This window comes from Saccostrea cucullata, unplaced genomic scaffold (assembly GCF_032062105.1).
Source record: "Saccostrea cucullata isolate Sc308-1 unplaced genomic scaffold, CSIRO_AGI_Scuc_v1 ctg15787, whole genome shotgun sequence".
In the NCBI taxonomy this organism is placed as follows: domain Eukaryota; kingdom Metazoa; phylum Mollusca; class Bivalvia; order Ostreida; family Ostreidae; genus Saccostrea; species Saccostrea cuccullata.
The window spans coordinates 11,047-34,906 of record NW_026930584.1 but is presented as its reverse complement, the minus strand read 5'-3'; the positions used below and the strand labels follow the sequence as shown (position 1 = coordinate 34,906).

General features: G+C 32.7%; 1 protein-coding gene across 1 annotated transcript; it reads right to left on the bottom strand.

The window, feature by feature from the left end:
* Window positions 1-5,362: 5,362 nt before the first annotated feature.
* On the bottom strand, window positions 5,363-6,650 carry LOC134229169 (uncharacterized). Its single transcript, XM_062710872.1, has 2 exons — window positions 6,376-6,650; window positions 5,363-6,123 (listed from the first exon to the last, which is right to left on the bottom strand). The coding sequence occupies exons 1-2, from the start codon at window positions 6,599-6,601 to the stop codon at window positions 5,528-5,530; spliced, it is 822 nt and encodes a 273-aa protein (XP_062566856.1). The 5' UTR covers window positions 6,602-6,650; the 3' UTR covers window positions 5,363-5,527.
* Window positions 6,651-23,860: the final 17,210 nt, after the last annotated feature.

Genomic DNA, 23,860 nt, shown 5'->3' with positions numbered 1-23,860 from the left:
GTACAGGTGGAGTTGCGGATAAGAGATTGGTACGTACCCTTCAATATAATGGAAAGAATGGACGTGTCCATGAATTGCTCAGGGAAACCTGATGTATGTTTCCGATCAAAAAGTACTATAGTAAAATAGGAGGTACACAATGGTGCACTTTGTAACAAAGATTGTAAAAGTCTAAAAGATGGGTATCCCAAAGCGTAACAGACGGACGGACGTACAACAAAACTCTTTAATAGCCCTCCTGTACGAAAGCCTAATGACGAAAGCCTTATAACGGGAAACTTTCGCGAAGAAACGCGTAGCTTTCGCGTTATAACGCGAAAGTTTTGCTATATAAAGCGAAAGTTTCGCGATATAACGCGAAACTTTCGCGAATTAACGCGTAACTTTCGCGAATAAACGCGTAAATTTCGCGGTATAACGCGAAACTTTAGCGATATATAAATATATATTATTATAACAATAACTTCATCCGAAGGGTCGTATCACGTCGAGTTGACAGGCGCGGATAATCAGATCTAACGAGACGCGAAGCGTCGAGTTTGATCTGATGATCCGCGCCTGTCAACGAGACGTGATACGGCTCTTCGGATCAAGTTACTGTTATAATGATAAATTTATTACATGCCCCCTTATAACTAGCTAAATATAGCAAACTAAATTTTAGAGATCAATTATGTAATTTCTATCCATAAAGCAAAGCATAATAACAAGGGACTTTTTAACGCACAAGTAAAACAACGTAATTTTTATGCGTACTACGCCATCAGTTTCAGAGAGTGGTGATATGGATTCAGAAAACCACAGTGTGGTGATCCGGCAAATCGGATCAAACTCTGTAAAATTAACAGTAACAATAATAAGGAAATTGATGGGTATATAATAAAACGCGAAACTTTCGAGATATAACGCGAAATTTTTGCGAATTAACGCTTAATTTTCGCGTTATAACGCGAAACTTGCTTTAGTCTCAACTTTCTCTTGATTTTGTCATCAAGTTTATTTATTACAATGATAAGCAAAAGGCTATTTTGATCTTGGACTATCAAAAGATAAATTTTAAGCTTTCATGCTATTGTCTTTCTCAACGCTGTTCAAACAATTCAAAGTTTATGCGAGTTTTTTCAAAAGTTAACTTAAAAATCACCCCTTTCCGGCGTCTTTTTTATGCACTCTCTAGAGAATTTGAAATAATTTTATTTTATAGAGATCAAGATCTCAAAAAATTGACAAAATGAGGTAAATCTATCAATTGTGTCCCACCGCATTTGTGAAAATTAGACAGCAAATTTTCATTTGTCTCCGTTGGATTCACTGTGAAAATATCGTATTTTGAGGATGCACCACGTCGTCATCCCATTGCTTACCAAAACATTGACAATTCAAAGTGTTCAAACTCTGCTATATATACCTTCATAGTTTTTATTTATGTCTAGTCCATGAACTTCTCTATAACCCAATACATAAATATTGGAGAAAATTTAGAGACCCCTCCTCCTCAATAAATTTGTAATTAACAATATCCAATTATAATTGTTATTTAAACAGCATCATATGACCCGTTAAGCTCATGAAATTATACATTGTTCATTCACTTTTAAGTTATGCTTCTACAGTGTATAATTTTTTGTCCAAAATGATTGATTGCTTAATCTACTAGACAGTGGTACAGTTGTAGTAAATGATACTGATAAAAAAACAGCTTGAAAAAAGTGTCAAGTGGAGATTTTCCTTTGAAAAAAATAATTGGTCTAAAGAATTTAACAATTGAAAAACATGTACAAGAAAGTAAAACTCATTTTATAAATTCAATGGTAAGGTTTTAAAATAAAAAAAATATTCTGATGACTAATCTATACTATTCTCGCATCATTTCTCCAGTACATCTTCTGAGGAAATGATATTTTATAAATGAGATCTGGAGATTTCCCGTCTGTGTACATGTTCTAATCTGTCAGTCAAGATCAATGTTCCTGAGTAACATTACTATATACATATTATTTCGCGAAATAACGCGAAAGTTACACGTTTATTCGCGAAAGATATGCGTTATATCGCGAAAGTTTCGCATTATAACGCAAAAGTTATGCGTTATATCGCGAAAGTTTCGCGTTATAACGCGATCATTTTTTTTAACCTACGAAAATGAGCTCACTGGGCTTTCGTACTCCTGGCCCTGAATTTAAATCATCAAAAATTTCGGCTACTTATACTGCCATTTTGTAATTCGGTCCAACGCGCTTCGTACAGAGGTGAACTACGAGAAAACTTGATAGAGACGTAAGGAATATTTTGAAATCTAGGTGGGTTTTTTTTCTTGCAATCGTGGTAAAAATTTGGAAAAATTAATTCAAAATCAAGTGCATCTTTTTGTGCGCAATAAATATACATTTTTTTTTCAATGGACAGTGCCTGTAGCTCCCCGGTCTGTCAATATTTTTATACCCCCGCTTGAAAATACTTTTAATGAAATAAAGTAATAGATAGCCATGTGGTATGGTGGGAAAGTCGAAATAGAACGAGATACCGAGCTTTTGATTTTCGAGAGGTAAAGAGCGAATTTAATTTAACTGACGTTGTCCGTATTTTAAGAGAACAAAATTTAAAACTCCAAACTCTACGGAACCCTAAAACTTGATATTATTTGCTTATTTTTTAAAACAGATACCTATAGAGTGTTATAGGACCGAATTTTAGCATTATAGAAAAAAATGTTTTATTGTCTATGAAATGGCAGTTCAATTACAGGAGTTTGCATACATATCAAAAACTGAATTTTTCAGGAAAAAAAAGATATGTATTAATACTATAAAAATAACGATCAAAGGAATTTGCATACCTAGCAATTTTACCAAAATTTTCAGTAAACAAAAAATGTGTTGTACACGCACGTGTTAATATAATAGCATTATGTATTACAGTATATATATATTTTTAATTTACCTAAAAATGTTATTATTATTAGTATTACTTTTTAAAAATGAATTGATTATTTTTAATATCATGCACGTACATGTACAGTGTGGAATCGGGGGTTGGGGTGAAAACCTTACTTTCATAGTCGTCGGAAGCAAATTGAAATGGATGGGGGGGGGCTAATTTGAAATGGGGGGGGGGGGGGCAAAACCAATAGGCTGGATGTACCTCTTTTGCATTATATAGTCAAGGGTTATTTTTTTTGGGGGGGGGGGATGACACTGTTATGAAAATTGAGGTAAAATTTCTACTTTATATTTTTGTTACCCATCAAACTCTTTTTCAATTGTATCTGTTTAATCTACGTAGTTAATTTCTATTTTCTATATTAATGTAGGACAGTTTTAAGAGTTAAAAAGGTATATAACAATGACTGCCTCCCTAATTTAAATTTAATTATTTATTGTATGTCAAAATAAACTTTTTGACAACAAGTTTCTCTGATTTGTGAGTGTGTTGTACGATCACTTTATTAAAGATACATGTCGTTGACGATCGCCTCGCGGTTGCCAGTTAAAATTTGTTTTAAGATAATGTATGTAGTTTTAATTTTAAAATCATTTAGTTCATACTTCCAAGAACCGTTACATAACAAAAGCAGCAAATGTTGGTGGGTAGTAACAACAATAAACTATTTCAAAGCATGGAAATTTGATGTTTTGAACATTGTCGTTTATGATCGGTAAAATTTGCACAGAAACTGTGAAACAAATTTACTCTCGGTAAATCCTAAATTGTAGAAGGGGGTGTTTTTAAGTCAATCTCTTTCCTCCACAAAAGTATGAATTCTGTGTCATATATTTTTATCTAACGCCCTATTTGGAAATACATTTAACCACCCTTGAGTTTAAATTCTTTAATTGCCTTACACCAAACTTATAAAGTTAATGTATTCGTGTTGGAAAGGTTGTGAGTTTGAATCTCGGCGGCGACTGACGTAAGTCGATAAAAAAAAATGTGTAGCAAATGTTCCTTCGCCATGCGCTCATCACCTTAATTGACTGTATGTTGTTTAACGCCCTCTTGAGAATTTTCCAGTCATATGGAGACGCCACCACTTGCCGGCGGAGAGCTACAAAACTTTTCCTATTCTCCGTACTCAGAGCCATTTATCAGTGAGATATCTTTTTTTGTGCTAGCACCTACTGCGACGTCCCATTTTGGGATACGAACCCGCGACGTAAGGATCGACTCCTTACTAGGCGACTCTAGAGCAGACACTCTAACCACTGCGCCACGAGGGCGACCTCGTTACCTTGAAATGAAATTTAAAACTTATATAATATTTTCGAACAGGTCAAGATCATGCAGATTTCAATGAGAAATGCCAAAAAAAAACACTCATTTTTTGAAAGTTACATATTCCTAAAAGAGGCAAATAATAGCCAAAAATTAGACCTGTTTGAAAATTTGGTATAAGTTTTAAATGCATGATTTCATTACATTTTTGGCTCAATACACAGCCCTAGCCCCATCCACTAAAAAGTTATGGTCAAGATTAAAGTTTTTGCAGACAAAGAGGCAAAAACTATATACCCCCGAATCTTTGACTACGAAAACACAGAAAACACACCACCTGTTCAAAAGTTATGGCCAAGGATAAGGTTTTGTAAGGTAGGTCAAACTCCAGGGTCAAAGTTGTTGGTTTCTTAAGAAAGGTCTTGTCACAAGTATTACATATGTGAAGTATGAATGCCCTAGCCCCAACCGTTCAAAAGTTATGGCCACGGTTAAAGTTTTTAAAAAGTAGGTCAAATCCAAGGTCAAAGGGTCAAAGTTCTTGACGTCAAAAGAAAGGTCTTGTCACAAGGATTAAATAGTAAAGTATGAAAGCCATTTGAAAGTTATTGTCAAGATTTATCTTTTAAAAGTAGGTCAAACTTCAAGGTCAAAAGGCCAAAGTTCTTAGTGTCCATGGAAGGTCTTCTCAAAAGGATTACATATGTGAAGTATAAAAGCCCTAGCCCTTACCGTTCAAAAGTTATGGCCAAGGTTAAAGTTTTTTCATACGTACGGAAATCTCCAAGGTCAAGGTCAAAATTGTTGGTATCCAATAAAAGGTCTTGCCACACAAAATACATATGTGAAATATGAAAGTCCTATTTTATCTATCGTTCAAAAGTCATGGCCAAAGTAAAAGTTTGGAATGTTTGTAGAAAAGTGGGTCAAACTCCAAGGTCAGGGTCAAAAGGTCAAATTTGGTGGTACCCAAAGAAAGGTCTTGTCACAAGGAATACACATGTGAAATATGAAAGTCAAAGCTCCACTAAATCAAAAGTTATGGGCAAGGTTAATGTTTTGCGGACAAACAGACAGACAGACACCACAAAAACTATATACGGTACCCACAAATATTCGATTATGGGGGCATAAAAATCAAAAGCTAGTATTTTTATTTCGTGATTTTATTTACATTAACAATGTACTACTATATGCAACTGTACGCGGTTTTATAAAGTGTAGGCAACACTGCAACGGTAATATTTCTTTATCCTGAGAGATATTTTTTGTAAAGTAATACCCCAAAATCTTTCCTGAATGCTTCGCTAGCTTGTCACAGGAAGTCGAAGTGGTTAGATAGTATGTCAACGTCCGGCAATTTAACAAATTCACTATCTTCGAAGCTCTTGAGATACACTGCATTTATAGTGTCTGTACCATTTATCTTACTTTCTCGGAACTGAAGGAATTTTGTCTGAAGAACATGTTTTGCAGACCCTTGAGCGATCATGTAAAATTTTTCAGAATTTTTCGCTTTCTTCTGAAGATCAAAGGTGACGTAACCATAGGTAAGTTTTAATTGGTTGTTTTCGGACGTTATCAACAAGTCACGAAACACTTCATTGAAATATGTCCCCGTGTAGTCCTCAACCGGGCGTTCTAGCGGAATGTCTCTAGGGATGTAAGTGGGGCGTCTCTTGACAGGGTGGGGCATGAAAGGTTGTGGAAAGTTACAAAGCATGGTAGAGTTAAGCCAGGGTTCCTCTTCATTATAAAGATCACTTATATAGGAACTAACTGAAATCCGGAACATTTCGTCGTCGTCTTCACCAGTTGCTGAGATAAAAATACCCAAGTGTTTGTCTGGGAAAAGCGTTATAAGTGACCGGTAACCAAAGAGGTTTCCCGCCTCCTCTAGTATTCTGTGACCTAAAATACACAATGACCCACTGGATCTAATTAAAAAGAACATGTAAACCCTTCATTGTTAAATCACTAAATGTATCTTATATAAAAGGTCCACGATAATTTACATTTCATACTAAACTGATTTACTGGCATTTCATGAATTTTTATCCTCTTTTCTATAAAAGGATTTCCATCATTTAAAAACCGTTTTGATTGGCTTAAGAAAATTTGGTTTTGATACAAAGATGAAAATTATTGATGATTAAGGTTTACCTCTATATTTCCCAACATTGAACCCCAAGCTGTATCCTGAGTATGTTCTAGAATACGGGACCCCTTTGGATTTTACAAAATAGTCCTCTGTACGTGAGGACTGCAGTTGTTGCCATATCAAAAAGAAATCTTCTATCTTCTTTCGGTCCATCAAACGGATGCCCGAGTCCGTCTTTCTATCATTTAACATGAAGTTCATAAATTTCGCCATGTCTTCCGCACTCATCAATATGCAAGCCGCACCACAGAGTTCCGTCCATTGTCTGAAAGAAGGAAAACACGAGAAAAGAGTAGAACTATTAATGAAGAATTCGAATTTTTTTTTTGTCCCCCACTTTCTCTGAGAGTGAGGGATATTAATTTGGATTTGTATGACCGTCCGTCTAGCTATCCGTCTGTATTTCTGTCTGTCTATAACACTTTCCCGCGATATCTCGAAAAGCTTTCGGCTTTTGCAATGCAATTTTACATAACTACTCCCTAATGCCTAAAGAAGGTCCCAACTGATTGAGGCCAAAAGAGCAAACTAAGGTCATACTGTCTTTGTGTAAAACTTTCATTTCCGGGCAATATCTCAAGAAGCTATTTCAAGAGCTTTTGCAATGAAATTACATACCATAACTCCCCATGGCTCCGCCCGACCCTCTTAAAGTGCCCCTTTTGACCTTCCCTCTAGTTCCGCGCATGGTCTTCTTTTCACTCGGGCCCAATATCCGGCTATTGATTTTGACCCCAAAGTCGCCAAATTAAAGTTACGTGTAAAAATAAAGTGCATAATTACTCTAAACCGTTTTTGAGATTATACAAACGCTAAATAAAGAAACAAAAATAAAATCGAAGTTTTATCTATACAAATATTCATCAATAGTAATGACTTTGAAAACTTCAGTCCCAAGCGTGTCCTGAGTTCATTTGCGGAAGACTTTTTGATGGTCAGTGCTATCAGAGTTTAGACTCTACAAGCTTATCTTGGTGAGCTAGCGCTATAGCATAATAACACACAGAAGATATCTGAACCATATTTTAATTTGCTTAATCGATATATTTTTAATAGGAAGACACATTGGTGCAAGGGGGGGGGGTCACAATTCAGAATGGTGAATCTATAAGTGGGCTTCTCGTCGGCAATAGATAACTCTTTTTAACCGAGGTTGCCGCGGTTTTCCGAGCTTTCCGGAAAGATCAGTGAAGTTAGATTAGAAAATCTAGGTATTTATTACACTTCTAGAAATAATGGTCTTGATTTTGTAGAACCCAAGTTACTGTTACTTTTTGTACATTTCCGTGTAGGTCAGACAACAAAATTCGAAAATTCAGATTATATGTATTTTCAGAAGATGAAACAAAATTGACCTGTCTATATGACATACTCTGAAATGTTTTTTTCCGGGCTTGTCTGAATTGTCCAGGAAGGTAGTATAACTAAGAAAAGATGTCTAGAATCGTAGCATTATAAATATGACCTAACTTCTTCTTGTACTTTTGTGTGTAGGTTAGACAATGAATAAAAAAAAAAATCAGTATCCACATCTAGACTGGTATTGCCAGTGTAATTTCAGAGCATAGTAGTTTACCCAGAATTCCCGACCGTGAAATCGAGCATGGGTATTCGAGAAATATTCACTAACGTATTTAGCGCTCTCAATCTGATTAAAATCAGATCCATTGATCCACTCACATAGATCGCTATACCGGGTGCAAACTACAGTTTTATATGTCTGACATTATCATGTGAGGGACAATTAAACAAAGCTGACCCCTATAAAAAACAATATGAAGCCTTGTAACATGGTCATCTATATAATATATCAATAGAAATTAAGATAAAATTATGATTTCTTTAAATATCAAATCCATTTATCACTTTGTTCTAACACTGTAGAAACGACATTTCTCCCATTTTGATGAAATTTTCACCATAGGTGTGTCTTGTACAAAACTAGTAAATATGGTGTCGGAAGTTCAACGCGTGCACTCGGTTGCCATGGAAACGGATCCATTGAATTCGGCCATTTTTTACTAAATGAAAACATGACAATTGAGGAAAATTTAATTAAATGAATATTTTCCAGTTTCAAATAAACTCTAACAAAATTACTAGATCATATAATAACATGAACTTATATAAGGTACATAGGGCATATAATCGCTAATTCCAGAAATATTTTTCCTTTAAGAAAAAGGTCATGCAAACTCACATGGTTTCTGAAAATTTGAAAAATGGGGCATTTTTTGAGATCTTTTATAAGGCTAAATAAGAAAAATTATCCGCGGAAAATTTCCAAATCTTATGTGTATCTCTGTATTAAATAGTGTAAAACTAATTCAAAGCAATTTAGAGTGGCAAAGGATTTACTAGGAGAAATTTTCAAAAATATAATTACCAAAGCAGTAATTAGTTAATCAAGAAAGCACTGAGGACTATGGAAACAAGCAATTTTTTTTTTAAATGAAAATAAAAAAAACCTATGAATATCAAAAAATAAAAAAATGCTATGGTGGAAAGATGTTTATAATTATTAAGAATAAAAAAAATGATTAAAAGAGATTGCCACTTTTCCTTTAGAAGTATTAAGAATAAAATTAAAATTTGTGAAAGTGCAATGATGTGATATTATACAGAAAATAAAAATTATTAACTTCAAATCCGTGTCTATGCACCTTTTAAATTTAAAGTTGCTTATCATTTACTATCGAAAAAATGACAGGTCCCCCTTTTTTTTTTTAAAACATTGAATTTTACTTACATGTATCGCATGAAAACGTACGTTACAAATTTCGTGTTTTATATTCTCTCAGTGAAATATTTTTGAAAATAGGTGATGCATGTGTCTGATTTTAATTGATATTTTATGCAGCCAACATTTACTTGGGGAATTGGTAAAGTTTAAAAGGGTATCTTTTTTGTTCTATTTTTATCCGACTATAAGTTTTCAAAATCTTCTCTACTATCGTCTCCATCATTCAGACACAAGTCTTTTTCACACATGATATCGAAGCGGTTTGATGATCAAGACTCATTTCCATTATTTACTGCATTTACTTCCGAGCGACAATTGATGGTCACATCAATGTTTTCTTGTTTATCTGTTGATACAATGTACATGTATGATTCATGTAGAAAATTCTACTCTGTAAATGAGCCCACTGTCTGTACTCTTGAAAACTTTGATTTCCTTAAAGCAGTGACACAGATTTTCTGAATTAGCTTGTTTAACTGATTTGTAAATGCTATTAATCGATTATTTTTTTTTTATTTGTATTATTTCGTTAATGATATTATACCCAATACGAAGAATTATTATTATGCTTCCTGTCAGTTTGTCTCTGTATAACCCATACCCTACTATTCTCGCATAATGTTCTTAGGATTTATATAGCGTAAGCATACTATGCCGAAATAGTGCACGGCATACTATGCCGAAATAGTGCACGGCATCCATTTTTGAGGAAAATCCGACAACGCCCATACCGGGAAGCGAACTCACGACCCCGAGATTGTCAGTCCGACGCGCTACCGAATACGCCACAGACGCCGTTATCTATAATATTGTACTTTATTACACACTTAGTAATAAATACGCGTATGCACAGACGCCGATATCAGGGCACCCTTGATACGGCTAAATTAAACCACAAAAACAGTACTTGTGATCATACACAATTTTTGGTGGGTTCATATTCTCTTAATTTTAACTTTTTGAAAATAAGGTTAATCTTAATTTACAAATACATGTAATAGATTATTTTCAAATTAGGATCGATTGCATTGAAATAGAAGTAGAAACAAACCCAAATCGTATGAGACAATAGACCATGTAAGAAGTCCATGCATGATTATTTACTTATTTTCTTCTCAACTTAATGTATGCTGTATTTTATTACTAAGTATGTAATAAACATATTTATACAGACTCTTTTCCACATCACATCCTGTATCAGCCCTCGGGCCTTCGGCTCTCTGGCTGATATTGGTGTCTCGGGCTGATGCAGGATGTGATATGGAAAAGGGTATGTATTATTCTCTATTTTTATAATATATATAAACTTAGTTTCAAATATTTTACACTTAAGATTAAAATTAAACAAATTAATTCTTCTAAAATAGTTTCTTGCAACCCCCCTTCCTTCACTCAAATACTATTCTCTAAAACTATCTGTAGATTAGGGTGAATTCACCATGCATCGGATACCCTTGTACTTCAACAAGTTCTAGCGATACCGCTACCGACGGAAAATTATCAAAATGGAGTTTAACGTTTAGTTTGTGATTAAATTATCAATTTGGGACACAATTATATGCCCTTTATTGAGAAAATATCCTCAAAAATTGACTTTTTAGGAATAACTCAAAATTCACCATGGATCGGACATTATTTACCATGCATCGGTATTTTGACCGGAAAAATATCATACCGTTATCAAAGTGCTTTATAATACTTGATATGGATATATTTTTATCTTTTATCTAAGAAATAGCCCTCAACTTAAATTTAATTGACGATATAATTGCACAGATGTAGAGCAATTCAAGAGACCTCACTCTGCCTTAGAAATGCTTTAAAATGCTTATAATACGGTAATTCGCGTCTTTTTTTCATGGTTTATCATACTCTGGTTTGTAGAAATAAATTGAGTCAAATTCCAGACGTCATATATCGATAACTTGTATTTTGACTGAAAATATAGTTTTTATTTTCTTTTTCCACAAAAAACAGCTATCAGCTGGGTTCTGTATGAAAATGGTAGTGCTTATCTTTGCATCGGAAAGTGTCTGATGCATGGTTAATTTGTGTCCGATGTACGGAGAAATGAACATACTAGTGAAACCCAGCCCTAAAAAGAATTATACGAACATTGAAGTAAAATTTCTTTAAAATTTATGTAAAATTGCCAATCTTTGTCTTTATTCACCAAAGTCTGACTCGTTCCGTTGAAGTCGAATTTTAAGAACGATAACTCTAAAAATCGCAAAATCATAAATTTCTGGTTATTCCCCTTTGATGATGTAAAATATGACGTAACATTCTCGGGGTATTTTTATCACAACATGATAATAACAATCGGTATCATTAAAAAAATTAAATCTTCAGCTTTAAGATAGAAACAAATAAATACATGGAACTCTTAAGTTGAAAGAGAATTTATTGTCTAAAGTTGTCCGAAGCAAGGTATGTGTCCGATGCATGGTGAAATCACCCTATACCTAAAGCATGGAACGTTTTAATAGCCATTCTCTGTAACCACTTAAACTTCGTTGCCACGCATGGTCACCGATTTTGATGAAACTTCACCCAGGCTTAGTCCTTGACACCAGAAACAAATATCAAACAAAATTTCGTTGCTAAGTGTCTCGGTTGCTATGGCAACAGCCGGAAAATTTTGAAAATTCTAGATTTTCAGCCAGTTTAAATATTGACTGTGGCTTAATAAAAACTAGAAAAAGCAAACAAACCATTCTCACAAAAACCCTGACACCTTGATGTCACTTATACTGTAAAGAAACTGTTTAGAATATATCTCTAAGTAAGTGGTAACAAGGGTACATTTGATACATTTAAAATGAAATTTTCTGAAAAACACTGTATTCACTAATGGTAGGTGTTACATGCTCAAACTCAATCAAAGACTTAAGAAAAACAATGAAAATGTTTGACCTTGAGTATATAAGCATAAGCAATATTATTCTATAAATAACTTTTATGGTTGCCATGGTAACACAGTGTAACCATGCCAAACCAGTAACTAAGATTGGGTTAATGCTACTGTCTTGAGGAAAAACATGAAAATTCAAGACTGGCAAATATGCATCCTTAGGACCTTGCATCACCAAAACCATAAGAAAAATTGGGTATCATTGCTACTTTGCAGTGTTACCATGGAAACAAAGTTGCTTAAAAGTGAATTATTTTTCGCTGCATTAAGAATTAAATTGCCATATAATCAAGAAACAAATTAAAGGACTCAGCTTGAATGGTACTTATCTGTTAGAACTGAAATTGAATATCATATATTGATAAAATTTGATGAAGAAAACAACACTGTTGCTATGGTTACTAAGGAGGGAAAATGTTCAGTTTTGTGAACTTTATATCAATATTTAACCCTGTGTGCCAACTTCTTGCATCCATTTAGAGATTGGATGATAGTCAAAATAAAAAGTCAGGTTAGGTGTTAATAAATATCAATCATAAAAGTTTTGGGAATCTACATTTAAGGGTACGTATCCAAGGAAAGAAAATATTTTTCAGGTTTTTAAGCATATATTTTCTGCTTATTTCCATAGCAACGCTCTTTTTAAAGAATCTAATCTGAATTTTTTCAAATGGGAAAACTAGGAGCACACCAAAATCTATAAAAATTGATCATTAGTTATGAGGAAATATGCTTTTTTAAAAGATAGGATCAGATTTAAACATACAGAGTGTTACTTTGAAGGCTCTCTGTGGTATAAAAACCTTGGCAACCATTGCCAACCAAATTAATTATCATATTTTGTTCTTGGTATATGTTTCAAGGTTCTTTTTTCTATTATTTGGTCACATTTCACAATTGCTTTTTATTTTTATGTAGGACTTTATAAAATTCAATGAATATTTTTTTTTACTTTTGAATACTTTGTTACCATAGTAACGTATGTAATAGTTGATTTACCAAACATGTTTGTCATGCATTTGAGACATCTGACCTACAACTTTTGGAATCGGTCATTGCCAATTGTTTGCTTTGCTGCAAATGTTAACTATGGGGCTCTAAACATGTTAAAAAATGCCATTTTTCGAACTTTAAGACATGTTGCCATGGTAACTATAAAACATAGCAACCAATTTTTGCCTGATTTCAGTTTAGGGTATCAATGACTTTTATCATAGAGAGTTTGGAGAAATTCTCTAATCACAGCTCCTATATGAAATTTCAAATCATTACAGAGAATGGCTCTTAAACTAAAGAAAAAATTATGACGTACATGTTGCACAAGGTGACGTCATCCCTAGTGGAGCATTGGGAATATCCATAATAATAACAATAGTTTTTTTTGCGTGCACTATGCCTAGATTTTCCACAAAGTCTCCTCCCATTTTTTTACTCAAAACAAAACACTATGACACCATTTCACATGTTTGAAGCGAATACAAAATTCACGTAAAAAATAATATATACTCCCTTCATCTAAGACATATCCTGTCGCAACATCAATCACATCCGGATTGTTTGTTCTTTTTTAAAATTTTCCCATGGTACGTTAATACTCCATACATGAGATTGTTTGTTCTAAAATGGTCCACCCTCTGTTTTTAAAAGCTGAAGACGTCTAAAATAAAATGATTTTTTGTAATATTTTTTTTGTTTACAGTATTCTTTATTATTATATGATTGAATAATTTCCCTCTATCTGATTGGCTGAGATACAAAGTTCTATGTTAGAAAAATACTACGTTGTATTGACCTGCACGTGACGTTCCAGGTCAATACAAGGAATTATTGCAGGTCAATTTAAGGAATTATTGACCTGCTCCATTTTTTCAGTTACAATGTGTTCTTGTTGAAATTTCTTGTTAAAAAAATTTCAATGAAAGCTAAGAAACAGTCCTGTAGGAGTTTGCTATTATTTAATCATATAATAAAACAGTTATTGCTGTTTTTTATGGTCAATACGATGATTTAGCCACCTTCGAAGTAAAATATTCACTTCGCCCTTCGGGCTCAGTGAATATTGTTCTTCTCAGGTGCCTAAGTTATCGTATTGACCATAAAACAGCAATAATTGTATAATATAAACAGGTCCAACATAATCTCTTGATTCAGCTATATACATGTAGCTTGAAATGAGTACAATATATAACTTGATTTATCTATTCAAAATAGTCTGATAAAGCCATTTGTGTAGAGTTTTTCATAAAAAGGTTTTTTCTTATAAGAAATATATAAAAAGTCTTAAGTAAGTGACAATATATAATTGTACTGTGAAATATTTAAAAATTCACCCCAAAGAAGAGAATTTAAAGATTGTAACTTTTGAATAGTAGATCAGCATAGTATTATCGATAATAGGATAAAACCACTTACTCTATGACTTTCTCCCGTTTGAGATCTTTATCTAGTCGGAGGTAGTTATACGGTCTTAAACCCGTTCTGTGGGTCATTACATCAAGAGTATTCACAAACTGGGAGAGAAGAAAAGAGTTTTTGAAAAGTTCCTTGTTACCAAAAAGATGTCGAAGTGTAGTGTTCAAGTCATATCTGAAATAATGAAAAAAAAGTAAGCAAGCTCACATACCCCACGCTAAAAATCAAAGTGCTGAAAATCCCAGAAAAAATAAAGGAATCAGAATTTCCCGGTTATATGCACATCTACACATTGTGTCCTTAATATCTGCAAAGTTTGACGAAATTCTGTGCATCGGTTTAAGAGGAGTTGCACTGACAAACTGTTCATCTCAATATTCAAGGTATAGCCAAAAATCTAAGTTTTAAGTGCGGAAATTCGCATAGAAAATAAAGGAATCGGAATTTCCTGGTAATATGCACATCTACACATTGTGTTCCTAAATATCTATTAAGTTTGAATATTCTGTGCAGCGGTTTTAGAGGAGTTCAAACTGTTCATCTCTATATTCAAGGCATGGCCAAAAATCTAAGTTGAAAAGTGCGGAAATTCCCGGAAAAATAAAGGAATCGGAATTTCCTGGTAATATGCACATCTGCACATTGTGTCCTAAATATCCCTAAAGTTTGATGAAATTCTGTGCAGCAGTATAAGAGGAGTTGCGCCGACAAACTGTTCATCTCTATATTCAAGGTATGGCCAAAAATCTAAGTTGAAAATTGCGGAAATTCCCGGAAAAATAAAGGAATCGGAATTTCCTGGTAATATGCACATCTACACATTATGTTCTAAATGTCTGCAAAGTTTGATGAAATTCTGTGCATCGGTTTAAGAGGAGTTGCGCTGACAAAAAACAGGACTGACGAACTGACTACTGACTTGACGGACTGACTGACTGACTGACTGACACTCTGACGGACGGGTCAAAAACATTATACCTCGCGCAACTTGTTGCTTGGGGTATGATAAAAGGTTGAACATAAAGAACAGCGTTCAGTCTCCAAAGATCTAAAAACTACGATCGTATACATATCTGTGAACAGGGCATACACATGGAACTCCGGGAATTTTAGAGGAGGAGTAAGTATCCCGTGTTGACTGGTCACACCCGTCATGATCCCTACGTTATAATCAGGAAGAAGGTAAATTCTTACTCATATTCTATAAAGAAACAAAGGCCTAACATTTAAAGTGAAACATGTCAACTAAAATTCGACCCAATGATAGATTATGTTCGCTATTAAGGACCATAGAATATACAAAACTTTAATCCCTACAGCATCAACTTCAGAGTCCGTAGACTGCCTCGGTCCAAGAACTGATCTTTCATTGAACATATTCTTGAGTATTGACTAAGTTGGAACATATAAACATGGTATGTATAGGTGACAGTTGAATATAACTGCATAAACAAGCATTTTTAAGAGTATTGCATAAGCAATACAAGGGGCGATCAAAAAGTTTGCGAACTAATTAAAAAACTTCCATAAAACAATTAAAATTTTTCAGTGGTTTACCGTTCTGCCTATGCGCGAATCACGTGATCCAAGCAGTCACGTGACATGCTTCATAGCATTCTTTTTATATAGCTAAAATGTTACCATGTTAATTTCTTTATAACAAGTCAACTTTTTTAAAATGGCCTAATCTTGGGAAAAGAAAAAATTCTCCAGAAGAGCATGGTCCAAAACCTGTGACCTACTAAAAAAAAATTGAAACGGGAGCATTCGTTGTAATTGAATCTGAACCTTTTAAGTTCTAAAGTAAACTGGTTTTAGGGATTTGCAATTAATTCATTGAACAGATATTCAACTGTTTTGGAAATCTGGCGTTTTCATGCTCAGATGCCTGATTTATACTGTTTCTTCGTAAGTTTGAGCTTGAGTTTAACCACCATTGTCTACGTTTTTGCGCCACAAATTTCAAAAAACCGTTCCCCGGCCATGAAGAACTGCGTTTCATAGTCTCCTCATTAACATTTATTCTACAAAGTAATCATAAAAACCACCAAGAGTCCTCTACATATTTTATCTACCAAAGGGTTCAAAATTATTTAATAAAAATTTAATGACTCTTTTCAATAAATTTTACAAGGTTTAAGAAATCCTGAACTTTTGACTTCCAACTTAAGTTTACATTTTCCTTTTTTAAGTGAACCCGATACAACGGGAGCAAAAAAAATGACAAGTATACGATAAGCTTGCCTTAGAAATTTTTAAAATTTAATCAAACTCTATATAATTTGTTCGTACTAAACAAGTAGATGGAAAAGATGTTATATTTTTAAACGTCAGATTCAATATTGGATTCTCCATACCCTAAATATAGAACTCTGTTTACATATAATAAATTTAATGTCTTTCTTAGAATAACCACTGGCCCCGGGTTTCTGAACTATTCTGGCAACATAAAGAATATCTAACATCCATTACATTGTATTAAAGCTATATAATTATTTCTCTTGGCGCCTATGAAATAACGGTAAAAAATGATTTAAATTTTAATTAATAAAGGAAGACTTTTTAATTACCAAACTTTTTGAAGCCCCTTGTTTAAAGTCTTTTACATTTAAAAATTTCTATTTAATGCAATATTCAACTGTCACCTATAGATGTCTATATTTTCAGTTTAAAAGAATATGGCCAATTTGAAATTTGAATAGTTCTTGAAATATCAAATTATTGTATGATTAGAAGTTTTGTATACACAGGTTAAAATTTCTATCATGGTCGAATTTTACGTTGACTATTTTTGTCTAGGGGGATGGGTTGATATATAACAATTTATTTTACCTTCTACACAAACAAGGGATTTGACCAAAACAACTTACTCAGTTTCCTCTACAGGTACTTTTTTAGTCTACAGAAGATTTTTAATAGATTTGGAACAGAGAGTTCTATATTTATCAAGCAACAAGGGTTTCAATGAAAAAAATTCAGATGAGCTATTTTGACAACCATAAGCAGCAAAAATCTATAAAACAAATGCTCAATTTCAATAATTAATAAAATTTCTATGGTATTGAACAAATGTGTTTACTATAAAATATTGAATTATTGCTAGAAATAAAAATTTTGACCTTCCTTTTTTTTCCTTACCAAAACCTTTTTAAATATTAAAGATGAACAGTTTTGTTTCTGATATTTTTCATGTACATAACTTTAAAATATTTAGGATTTCCAAAAAATAACACAATAATCCGAAATTTTTTAGAAGTTTATTTTTCAACTTTTAGATTTTTGGATGCCTTGACAAACATTTGATAATACTTTAATCCCAAGGATGTTTCTACAAATTTCAAATTTAAAAGCATTATCTTAAAATCACAATGTATAAATATGTGTTAATTTTTGATAGATTTATAATTCCTTCATGTGTTCTATATTTTTGGCCCTATTGAATATTAAACATGTGGATTACGTTTTGTACTCGATCAAAAGGCGTTGCCATTAGGGTTACCAATGTGTAATTCCAAAAACAAATTTCTGGGATTTAAAGTGCACACTTTGAATTTATCCATGTTGGGGGAAAGTGATGCTTCTTGCCAATGTTTTGTTTAACCTTATTTCAGTATTTTTGAACAAAATACACTGAGCCTAGTGAAGGTTTAATAATAAGGCTTTCATACACTTAGAATTTTGATTTCATTCTCAAACAAAATTTTTCTTCTTTAATTTTTATTTTTATTTTTTAAAATATAAATATTCCGACTGTAAAAGATCAAATTCCAAAAATATTTACTTAAACAAATTTACGCTATGATTACTATGAAAATATGTTGTTACTTTGTGTGTAAATATGTGTGTGTGTGTTACTGTGGACAGTAGGCTTTTTTATATATTTCACAATGATATTTAGATATTATGATACTCTACACAGTCAAACAGCTCATCACATATTAAAAGATTTGATTTCAAACTATAAGTGAAAGGAGCTTTCATGCACATATATAGCAATTGAGATTTTTTGCAGTTCTATAGTTGATTCCCTATTGTACCCTGTTTTTGGAAATGTTTAAAACAAATGATTTCTGTAGCACAATTATATATAAAACAACTTCAAAGGTGGGGAAGCTAATCTATAATCCTTATATGACACATAAAAAACAGCAATTGTTTTATTATAAGATTAAATAATTTAGAAGATATAAAGAATAATTGTATTTTTTTATTAAATAATTTCAACAAGAACACATTTTGAAAAAACGTTTTAAGGGGGCTTAATCATGATTTTAACAAGCAATATTACCTAGTTTGTTCATCCAATAATAATGCTTTTTCATTTTTACTTATGAAAATTATGAAAAAAAGTTAAATAAAAGAAAAACAAAATAAAATTTTTTTAAATAAAAATATTTTTATATTTGTTATTGCGTAATAAAATTGGATTTATAATACAATGATTACCATGTTAAAAATAAATCATGGATTTTTTTTCTCATTTTAAAATTAAAATAAGGCAGTATGTACAGTTTTTCGTGAATTTTTATAAATTTTACAAACTGGGCACGTTCTTAGATTTCCTTCTTGAGAAAAGTCATCATTTAATCATTTCACATATTTGGTTCTATGTTTTTTGTATATTCTTAAATATGTGCAAATGTTTTTATAGAAAAAAGAGCCATTCTCTGTAATGATTTGAAATTTTATATAGGAGCTGTGGCACGCATAGTCTCAGAATTTCTCCAAACTCTCTATGATAAAAGTCATTGATACCCTAAACTGAAATCAGGCAAAAATTGGTTGCTATGTTTTATAGTTACCATGGCAACATGTCTTAAAGTTCGAAAAATGGCATTTTTTAACATGTTTAGAGCCCCATAGTTAACATTTGCGGCAAAGCAAACAATTGGCAATGACTGTTTCCAAAAGTTGAAGGTCAGATGTCTCAAATGCATGATAAACATGTTTGGTAAATCAACTATTACATACGTTACTATGGTAACAAAGTATTCAAAAGTAAAAAAAAATATTCATTGAATTTTATAAAGTCATACACGTAAAAATAAAAAGCAATTATAGGATGAAATGTGACCAAATAATAGAAAAAAGAGCCTTGAAACATATACCAAGAACAAAATATGATATTTCATTTTGGTTGGCAATGGTTGCCAAGGTTTTTATACCACAGAGAGCCTTCAAAGTAACACTCTGTATGTTTAAATCTGATCCTATCTTTTAAAAAAGCACATTTCCTCATAACTAATGATCAATTTTTAAAGATGTTGGTGTGCTCCAAGTTTTCCCATTTGAAAAAATTCAGATTAGATTCTTTAAATAGAGCGTTGCTATGGAAATAAGCAGAAAATATATGCTTAAAAACCTGAAAAATATTTTCTTTCCTTGGATACGTACCCTTAAATGTAGATTCCCAAAACTTTTATGATTGATATTTATTAACAGCTAACCTGACTTTTAATTTTGACTATCATCCAATCTCTAAGTGGATGCAAGAAGTTGGCACACAGGGTTTAATATTGATATAAAGTTCACAAAATCGAACATTTTCCCTTCTTGGTAACCATAGCAACAGTGTTGTTTTCTTCATCAAATTTTATCAATATATGATATTCAACTTCAGTTCTAACAGATAAGTACTATTCAAGCTGAGTCCTTTAATTTGTTTCTTGATTAAATGGCAATTTAATTCTTAATGCAGCGAAAAATAATTCACTTTTAAGCACTGGTACTTTGTTTCCATGGTAACACTGCAAAGTAGCAATTATACCCAATTTTTCTTATGGTTTTGGTGTTGCAAGGTCCTAAGGATGCATATTTGCCAGTCTTGAATTTTCATGTTTTTCCTCAAGACAGTAGCATTAACCCAATCTTAGTTACTGGTTTTGCATGGTTACACTGTGTTACCATGGCAACCATAAAAGTTATTTATAGAATAATATTGCTTATACTTATATACTTAAGGTCAAACATTTTCATTGTTTTTCTTAAGTCGTTGATTGAGTTTGAGCATGTAACACCTACCATTAGTGAATACGGAGTGTTTTTCAGCATATTTCAGCATTTTAAATGTATTCCAAATGTACCCTTGGTTACCACTTACTTAGAGATATATTCTAAACAGTTTCTTTACAGTATAAGTGACATCAAGGTGTCATGTTTTTGTGAGAATGGTTTGTTTGCTTTTTCTAGTTTTTATTAAGCCACAGTCAAGATTTAAAGTGGCTGAAAATCTCGATTTTTCAAACTTTTCCGGCTGTTGCCATAGCAACCGAGACACATAGCAACGAAATTTTGTTTGATATTTGTTTCTGGTGTCAAGTACTAAGCATGGGTGAAGTTTCATCAAAATCGGTGACCATGCGTCGCAACGAAGTTTAAGTGGTTACAGAGAATGGCTATTAAATAGTAGAAATCCTTGTTTAGGAAATAGCAATAAATTCTTCAATTAGAAAGCAAAAATTATAAAAAGATTATGGATTCGTGTAAAAATAAAAGATTATTTTACATCATCAAGGCATAACAAAAAACTTGAAATCTTTTATCGTTCTTAAAATTCGACTTAACAAATACTAGAGAATATTGGAAAATTTTAAATGGTCCTAATGCGTTAAGTGAATGTTCTGTAGATATTAATGCTATGTTTGATTTTTTTTTAGGGCATCAATTTTCAGGTCATACAATGACATAGAAGATGTTGATACTCTAAGTTTTCCAACAGATAGCATTTTAAAGCATTTCTATGTGATGATTTTTTGAATTTTGAGATTAGTGAGGATTTCTTAGAAATTTATATCCATGCAGTTAAAAGATTAAATTTTAATAAGGCAGCAACTATGAAGTTTTTGCTAAACGAATATATTTCATCAACAATAGCTACGTTTTTGCCTGTATATAAAAAAAGGTTTAACTTGATTTTTGATAGTGGAATAATTCCAGACGAATGGCTCACGGGTATTGTCAAACCGATTTTTAAAAATAAAGATGACCCAACAAATCCAGAAAATTATATTCGTGAAGAATTACATTTTTCAAACCCTAAATAAAACCAATGAGCAGTATGATTTTTGATTCATACCTTTGATTTAATTGGTAATAAAATACAGCATAATTTATTTGAGAAGAAAATAAGTAAATAAGACTTCTTACATACATGTGCATGATCTATTGTCTCATACGATTTGGGTTTTTTATTACTTCTATTTCAATGCACTCGATCCGTAATTTGAAAATTATCTATTAGACTATTACATGCATCTGTAAATTAAGATTAACCTTATTTTCCAAAATAAAAAAAAAAGAATATGAACCCACCAAAAATTGTATATGCTCACAAGTACATCATGTACTGTTTTTTGTGGTTTAATTTACTAAGGGTCTGATACTGAAGTCACAATAGCCATATCAGCCCTGAAGGGCTGATATGGATTTGGGGGGCTGATATAGGCTGCAAATCCATATCAGCCCTCCAGGGTTGATACGGCTATTGTGACATCAGCCATATCACATATGCAGAAAATCTGTATTTATTACTAAGTGTGTAATAAAAGGCAACACAATATGCAAATGTGAGAATTTGCAATCAATACGATCGATGTATCCCTGTATTGTTCCACCTCTAATAGAGTAATTTTTGTTTGGAGATTCATACATGTGATAATTTTAAGACAAAATATTGTAGAAGAGTCTTGATAATACTGGACTTTGGGTGAAAATACTGCACATTGTTATACCATTGTTTAAATTAAAAAGAATTCGTTGAAACCATGCCATCAGGAGCTACGATCGTATTCCCAATCTCATTCGTTTTTCCCTATACATGGTTACATCATCTATAAACATCCGACATTTTTCTTTTTGTGTAATACTAAATAATGATCGCTAATTGTTTAATTTCATTCCAACGAGTCCTTATATTAAGCGCCCAATTGAGTCATAATTACCAAACTTCCCGCCAAGAAGCTACAATGTTAAAAATAATAACGGGGTTAACCAGTGAAAGTTGTCGAAAATTTGAACATCGGTTAATTTTTTTTCCCCAGAAAACTTTATTAGTCCATTCGGACTAATTAGCTACAATTTTTATTAGTCCGAATGAAAATGTGTTAGTCTGAGACTAACGGACTAACGTTAATGTTGAAACCTGCTCAGGCACTAGATGAATGATTGGCTGACCAATAGATTTTTTAGGCACTTTTCCAAGGGCAAGTACAAGTAAATGACCAAAATTCACTTGCCCTGCATGGATTTTTGCTTGCCAGAACATATTATACATATATCACATGGGTTTGAGGGTAACATAGCAGAATATTTGCCCCGTGTATTAGGAATGCCCTAAAACTTGTGCTGTGTTTATTTTAGAATTGTACAGTGTTAATCATTTAATTTATATTTGGATGATATGCAATTAATTAACTCTCTTTATAATTTATTAGAAGTATGACAAGAAAAACATTTGTTTACTTTCTGCCTTGATTTCAAATTCCACATGTGCCTCAAAAATGCTTTACCAAAAGAATATCAACATTAGATATTTGAGTACTTCGTTTTTCAAAGATGGTGTGACACTGTAGGCTACACATTCATGTGACGCCACTGAGGGTATACTACTATATACATGTATACGATACTCTCCGTTTTCAGTACGTTTAGTTCAGACTTAAACATGTTAGATACTCATATGATTATTCAAATTACACATTTATAAAATGCACATCATCATTCTATAAAAATAAAATAAGAATTCTTTGTTGACAACATCATACAGAGCAAAACAAGCTTAATGCGTAATATTGCCTCGTTATGAAGATTCAACATGTGCTCTCCCATTCGCAACAAATTATCCAAAAATATCCATACATATACCTTTATTACGAGATTTCTGTATTATTTCGCATCCCTTGCATTCTCACAGCTATCACAATTTTCTTGACAACGCATACGGCATGTCCATTAGGCTTGTAAAAACACACATATTCCGTCATTCATCTTCTTCTCGCACGGCTCCACGAGGTTTTGTCAAGCGTTGCAGGTACGTTGACTTCCACTGAGACGACGAAAAAACTTTTACCGTTTTTATTTACAGGGGATTTTTTAAAATATTTTAACGACAGAAATTCATAAAATTAAAATAAATAAAAATATTTAATTGCGTATTTGGAAAATAACACAAAGGAAAATTTCTTTTTCAAGAATCCGTTTTAACTCATACGTCATGGGCGTGGTTTCACGTCAAAATCGTTTGTGACGTCATAATTCATTTACATAGACACGCCCATACATTGCCTTAACTTACCTGCGTATCTAACACAGTGCACACAGAACTCTGTACCTTGTATCTGAACCAAGTAACGGATCTGTGTTCTCGGAAACACAGTGACAGAACACAATTAACACAGTGACATGAACTTAATTCAACAGA

Excerpts from the sequence above, each read along its gene's own strand:
- LOC134229169 (XM_062710872.1), bottom strand. The coding sequence starts at position 6,601 with ATGAGTGCGGAAGACATGGCGAAATTTATGAACTTCATGTTAAATGAT. Across the intron at positions 6,124-6,375 it reads CAATGTTGGGAAATATAGAG|GTCACAGAATACTAGAGGAG; the intron begins GTAAACCTTAAT and ends TGTGTATTTTAG.